We start from the raw sequence: 7267 nt of genomic DNA on the forward strand, positions 1-7267 counted from the left end.
GTCTCCTTCCTATCGGAAAGATGTTGTGAAACTTGAAAGGGTTCAGAAAAGATTTACAAGGATGTTGCCAGGGTTGGAGGATTTGAGCTATAGGGAGAGGCTGAACAGGCTGGGGCTGTTTTCCCTGGAGCGTCGGAGGCTGAGAGGTGACCTTATAGAAGTTTACAAAATTAAGAGGTGCATGGATAGGATAAATAGACAAAATCTTTTCCCTGGGGTGGGGGAGTCCAGAACTAGAGGGCATAGGTTTAGGGTGAGAGGGGAAAGATATAAAAGAGACCTAAGGGGCAACTTTTTCCACACAGTGGGTGGTACGTGTATGGAATGAGCTGCCAGAGGATGTGGTGGAAGCTGGTACAATTGTAACATTTAAGAGGCATTTGGATGGGTATATGAATAGGAAGGGTTTGGAGGGATATGGGCCGGGTGCTGGCACGTGGGACTAGATTAGGTTGGAATATCTGGTCGGCATGGACAGGTTGGACCGAAGGGTCTGTTTCCGTGCTCTACATCTCTAGGACTCGATAACTCTAATAGCAGAGCAGACTCAAAGGGCTGAATGGCCTCCTCCTGCTTCTAAGTTTCTCCACAGTCCCCGTCAAACAGAGCCAGGAGAGGGACAGCATGGGGTTCAATACAGACTCGACACAGCCATGAATCTCATGGCAGTATAGGGGTGTGAGAGTGTGAGAGTGTGAGAGTGTCAGAGACAGAGACAGAGACAGAGACAGAGACAGAGACAGAGACAGAGACAGAGACAGAGACAGAGACAGTGTGTCTGTGCTGTGATTATTGGAGAGCTGGAAACGGTAAGTGCTGTGAACAGTTAGTTAGTTTCATGTATCAGACACTCCCTGGGGGAGTATCGGACACACTCTGCTCCCAGCTCATTGTTGTTGATACAGTCAGGTGGAGAAACCAAGGGACAATTATATAACACAGGAAGACAGCAACTAGCAGAATAAAGAAAGCTAATATTTGGGCATACGTTAGAGGATGGGAAAAGATGGGAAGGGTCAGCAAAGGGAAGATAAGGGGGAGAGAGACAGAGAGAGGCACTGAATTAGAAATGGAGAAATAGTGTGATCATCAGACAGAGTCAAAATCAAGAAAATGGGAAAGGGTACAATGGATCAAAAGATCCAGGGAAAAAAATAAGGTGAAAAGGGACAGACTGAAAAAGGAGATATTCAAAGACAAAGTAACAGCAAATTAAATCAATTGACAAATGCTCATTTTTGAACTTCCTACCTAACCTCACATTGTCGTGAGGAATCAGAGGCTGAACCTTCAGAGGCAGACTCTGCTGCTGGAGTACGGTGAGCTGCTGACCTGTGACCCAGACACCTAGCTTGAATCTGCATGATACACTGACTCCCTGTCACCAGTTTCTCTTAAAGGGGCCACACCCTGGGCTCAGACAGACAATGACATATTTGAAGAAGAACAGTGATAGGCTGGAGGACAGGAGAGAAGGCCGCACTGATCCACAATAGAGTCAGAGACAAGAACTGGAGAAATTTAGATTGGAGGCAGCCGCCTGAGGGTACGTCCCCACCTGACATGTGGGACCAGTTGGTCAGAGCTCAGGACCAGCATGTTCCTGTGAGGATGAAAGATAAAGATGGCAAGATTCAGGAACACTGCATGACAAAAATATCTCATTTGGGATAGTCAGCATGGCCTTATGTTGGGGAGGTGTTGTCTCACAGACCTTGCAGAAGTGGAGAGGAGGATTGATAAGGGTAGAGCAATGGTTGGTGTCCACATGAACTTTACTAAAACATTTGAGAAGGTCTCTCATGGTGGGCTGGTCCAGAAGATGAAGGCAAATGGGATCCACGGTAAGTTGGCAAGTTGGATCCAAAATTGATTTGGTCATTGAAGACCAAAAGTAGTTGTGCAGGGGTGTTTTTTTTCTGACTGGAGATGGTGTTCCACAAGGATCAGTGCTGGGACCTCTATGACTCTGTTTACATCCAAACGATTTGTATAAATTACAAACAAACCGAGTTAAACAACATGGAAACAGACCCTTCGGTCCAACTCATCCACACCAACCACATATTTTGAACTAATCTAGTTCTATTTGCCAGCATTTGGCCCATATCCCTTTAAACCCTTCCTATTTATATACCCATCCAGCTGCCTTTTAAATGCTGTAATTGTACCAGCCTCCACCACTCATTCCATACACGTACCACCCTCTGTGTAAAAATGTTGCCCCTTAGGTCTCTTTTATATCTTTTCCCTCTCACCCTAAACCTATGGCCTCTAGTTCTGGACTCCCTCCAATCCAGGGAAAACCCCTTGTCTACTTACCCTATCCATGCCCCTTATGATTTTATAAACCTCTATAAGGTCACTCACTTTAGATTCTGATACTCCAGGGAAAACAGACCCAGCCTATCCAGCCTCTCCCTGTAGCTCAAACCCTCCAACCTTGGCAACACCCTTGTAAATCTTTTCTGAATCCCTTCAAGTTTTACAACATCCTTCTTAAAGCAGGGAGACCAGAATTGAACGCAGTATTCCAAATGTGGCCTAACCAATGTCCTGTACAGCCCAACTCCTACATTCAACGCACTGACCAGTAGGAGATAAGCATGCAAACGCCTTTTTCACTATTCTATCTATCTGCGACTTCATTTTCAAGGAGCTATGAACCTGCAGTATAATTAGGTGTATACGTCCTGCCCGGATTCACATTTCCAAATTTGCAGAACCTCACATTAATCTGAATTAAACTCCATTTCCACTCCTCAGCCCACTCCTCTGATCACGATCCTGTTACTCTTAGACAACCTTCCTCACTGTCCACTATACCACTTACTTTGGTATCATCTGCAAACCTACCAACCATACCTTCTACATTCACACCCAGATAGTTTGTATAAACGATGGAAAGGAGTGGAAAATGCAGGTGGTCAGATTAAAATGTTTGCAGGTAACATGAAAGTTGGTAGAGTTGTGGATAACGAGGAAGGTAATCAAAGGAATGTAAATAGAGTCCCAGATGGTCAGCGGTGATCATATTAAATGGTGGGGCAGACTAGGATATAGATCAGCCAGAAAGTCTCACAGAGAAATGGCAGATGGAGTTGAATCTGGACAAGTGTAACCTGATGCATCTTGGGAAATCAAATACAAGAGGAAAGTAGCAGTAAATGGCAGGGAGTTAGGAGCATTGATATACAGAGGGAGTACAAGTCTATAGCTACCTGAAAATGGGGAAGGAGATGTATGGCATGCTTGCCTTTATTGGTTGGCAAGTCACATTGCAGCTGTATAAGACTTTGGTTAGGCCACATTTGGAATATTGTGTGCAGTTCCGGGCACCACACTACAGGAAGGATGTGGAGGCTTTGGAGAAAGTGCAGAAGAGGTTTACCTGGATGTTGCCTGGATTGGAGTGTGTTCGCAATAAGGAGAGGTCGGACAAACTTGGGTTGTTTTCACTGGAGCATCACAGGCTGAGGGGCCAACCGAATAGAAATATATACTATTCTGAGAAGTATGGATAGGCTGTATTTCTCCCCCAGGATGGCAATATAAAGTACTAGGGATAAAAGTTTAAGGTGAGGGGAAAGTTTAAAGAGATGTAGAAGGCAAGTTCTGTTTTGAAAATGCAGAGGGTGGAAGGTGCCTGGAATGCACTGCCATGGGTAGGTGGTAGAAGCAAAATCCCCCAGCAAAGTTTAAGAGGCATTTAGGAAGATACCTGAACAAACAGAGAATAGAGGGATAGGGACCAGGGAAGGCAGATGGGATTAGTTTACTATGGCATCACGGTCAGCACAGACAAGGTGGACCGAAGGGTCTGTTCCTGTGCTGTACAGTCCTATCCTACAAGGAGGCCATTCGGTCCTTGGAGTTTGCTCCACCATTCAATATGATCATGGCTGATCCTGTGCTCCTGCGTTCTCCCCATATCCTTTGAAGCCTTCGCTCATGTTTGATCATTACTCCAACTTTCCAATTCATATACCCCATAATATCCAAAACTCTACCAATCTACATTTTAAATATGCTCAACACACTGCCTCCATAAGTCTCTGGGGCAGGGGCAGGGACTTCCCCCCCCCCCCCCGAAGGAAGATATTTCTCCTCAGCTCAGTCTGAAATGACTGACCCCTGACCCTGAGAGTGTACGGGGCAAAAGTGAGGACTGCAGGTGCTGGAGGTCAGAGTCAAGATCGGTGTGGTGCTTGGAAAAGCACAGTAGGTCTGGCAGCATCCAGAGAGCAGGAAATTCCTGCCCAAAACGTCGATTTTCCTGCTCCTCAGATGATGCCTGACCTGCTGTGCTTTTCCAGCACCACTCTAATCTTGACCCTGAGATTGTACAGCCATGTTTTCCATTTCCCAACCTCTCGGTTCCCTTTGAGCCTTAAGGGTTTTTGGATTAACTGAGATATCTCTCATTGCTGTGAACCCCAGTCAATATCGCCCCAATTCCCTCAGCCCCTCATCACAGGACAACCGCCTCACCGCAGAAACCGGCTGAATGAATCCTCAATGAACTCCCTCCAACACAGGTCTCCCCTTTCATACAAACATATCGTCAAGACTAAAACAGCACACAGCACTTTGGGTATATTTACACCAAACCCAATACAATTGGAACAAGACTCTTCATTCCTGTTCCCCAATCGCCTTCCAGTAAAGGTCAACATTAGGAAAATAAGGGGGACCTCATAGAAGCCTTAACATTCCAACAGGAGTAGACAGGTTAAACTCGGGAAGGATGTTCTCAGTGACCAGGTACAGACTAGGCCATTTAGGACAGAGATATCTTCACCCAGAGAGAGGGGAGCCTACAGAGTATAAGAGCAGGGAAGTCTTATTGCAACTGTACAAGGTGCTGGGGAGACCACATCCAGGATCCAGTTTTAGTCCCTTGTTCAAGGGAAGATCGAACATGGGCTTACAAAAACTGATAGCTGGGCTTGAGATTATTTTAGGAGGAGAGATTATAAAATTAAACTTGTTCTCTTTAGAGTTTAGAGGGTTAAGGGGGTGATCTGGTCAAAGTCTTGAAGATATTAATAGGAGGAGACAGGGTAATGAAGATAAATTATTCCCATTGGTTGGGAATTCCAGAACTAGGGGGATAGTCTGAGAATGAGGGCCTGACCGTTCGGGGGAGATGTTAGGAAACACTTCCCCACACAGTGTGGGAGGGGTTTGGAACTCTCTTCCAAAACAACAGTGAATGCTGGATCGGTTGTTAATTTGAAACCTGAGAGACACAGATGTTTGTTAATGATAAGATATTAAGGGATATGGCCCAAAGTATTCAGGTTTATGGAGTAAGGTCACAGATCTGTCACAGTCTGACTGAATGGTGGAACAGGCTTGAGGGGCTGAATGGCCTGCTCCTGTTGCTGTGGAGGCTGCTCTGGGAAAGCTCACTAAGACGATCCCTGGTATGGGTTAAACAGGGGAGGTGATGGCTTATCGCTAGACTATCAATCCAGAAATGAAAAGTGTGGTGCTGGAAAAGCACAGCAGGTCAGGCAACATCCGAGGAGCAGGAGAATCAACGTTTCAGGCAAAAGCCCTCCATCAGGAATGTGGAGGGGGAAGGGGGCTGAGAGATCCAGAAACTCAACTCATGTTCTGGGGACCCAGGTTTGAACCCCATCCCCCATGGCAGATTAAATTTAAATTCAATTTTTAAAAAAATCTGGAAATAGTAATTTAGTGATGACAGTGAAAACATTGCTGATTGTCAAAACAAAAGGATCCTATTCCTGGTAAAGTTAGAACATGCTAACTCCTAATTTTTTGCTGCACCTACATCCTACTACTCTGTAGCAGCAATCCCTCTCAACAGTTTCACACCTATCGAAAGATAGTCTCACTTGGTGCTGGCGTGGATCTCAGTCTCCTCCCCATTAACTACTCCCTGACCTGGTCTCGAGCCTTTCCCATTCCCTCGGTGTTGTGTTCATCCTCACAGCTAACATTTTCAGCTGGTGTCAGAAACATTCGATCCAAAAATCAATCACAACTCTCTTGGTGCACAGGGCCTGAATATTCCCAACTTCTGACAAGGTCATTCAGACAACTCCCCACCTCAGACACAAACAGCCAGCTCCTTTACCGAATCTCCCTGAGGCCACACACCCCTCCCGCGCCCCCCAATCAGGTCTGACATACAGACATGAAGCTGTTTTCCCCCTCCCTAATTAATATCGATATCCATCAAACAGGCTTCCAGTCAGTGCAGGGTGCTCCTCAAACACCACCTTCCAAACCCATGACCACTTCCATCTAGAAGGACAAGGGCAGCAGGTACATGGGAACACCACCCCCTGCAAGAACCCCTCCAAGCCCCTCACCATCCTGATTTGGAAATATATTGCCGTTCCTTCAGTGTCACTGGAATTCCCTCCCTCGGGGCATTGTGGGTCACCCTACAGCACATGGACTGCAGCGGGTCAGGAAGGCAGCTCACCCTCACTTTCTTCAGGGGCAACTAGGGACGGGTGATAAATGCTGGGCCCAGCCAGCAATGTTCATGTGTCAAGAACGAATTGCTTTTTAATCTCCTCAATGTAGCACCAGACTCTTACCTTCTCAGTGATGAGACGGTTTACACAGCTCTTCCCAGTTAGTGGTAAAGTACATTTGTCCAGGATCTTGTGTGTTCCTCCCTGTGACAGGCAGACAGACAGACGGACAGAGTGTGCTTTAATTCAGCGCCTGTACAGCTTACAGCTACCTCACAAACCTTAACGTCCCTCTGCCTCAATACTGACCATACAGGGCAGGCCCCAGGTTAAACCACAGGACGGGGTGGGAGGGGCAAGGGGGAGAGAAAGATTGAGGCGGGGGGGGATGGAAAGAGGGGACAAGGAAGAAGAGGAAGTGGAGTAGGGGGGAAACAAAAAGGGAGGAGGAGAGGTGGGGGGGTCAGGGGTGGGTGTTTGTGAGTAGGGAATGGCAGTAGGGAGTATTCTGTGAGGGGTAAACAGGGTGGGGGAGATCGTACCTTGGGTTGCAGGCAGATGAAGACACACATCAACCCTCTGCGTTTGGATACCGCCCACACAGAAAAAACCACCACGGCCCTTAGTGGTGCAGTTTCCCCAAGACAGGCAAACCTCAGGCTCTATTGGACAGCCACCACTGCTGTCTATAACCTCCACCTCTAACTCTCATCCCTCCCCTGTGAGTACCCTCCCCCACCGCTCCATGACCCCCCTCCCACATAACCCCCTGCCCCCACCGTTCCCCTGTGACCCCCTCCCACATAACC

At 47.1% G+C, this 7267-nt stretch overlaps 1 protein-coding gene across 1 annotated transcript in view; it reads right to left on the reverse strand.

The window, feature by feature from the left end:
• The window catches only part of LOC122565524 (succinyl-CoA:3-ketoacid coenzyme A transferase 1, mitochondrial-like), a 45253-nt gene that overhangs the window by 4009 nt on the left and 33977 nt on the right, over positions 1 to 7267 (reverse strand). The window contains exon 15 of the mRNA XM_043721578.1: positions 6582 to 6662. Coding sequence (XP_043577513.1) covers positions 6582 to 6662 — 81 coding nt within the window. The remainder of the gene's footprint in view (positions 1 to 6581; positions 6663 to 7267) is intronic.

The sequence above is a fragment of the Chiloscyllium plagiosum genome, chromosome 2 (assembly GCF_004010195.1).
Source record: "Chiloscyllium plagiosum isolate BGI_BamShark_2017 chromosome 2, ASM401019v2, whole genome shotgun sequence".
NCBI classification, from domain to species: Eukaryota; Metazoa; Chordata; class Chondrichthyes; order Orectolobiformes; family Hemiscylliidae; genus Chiloscyllium; species Chiloscyllium plagiosum.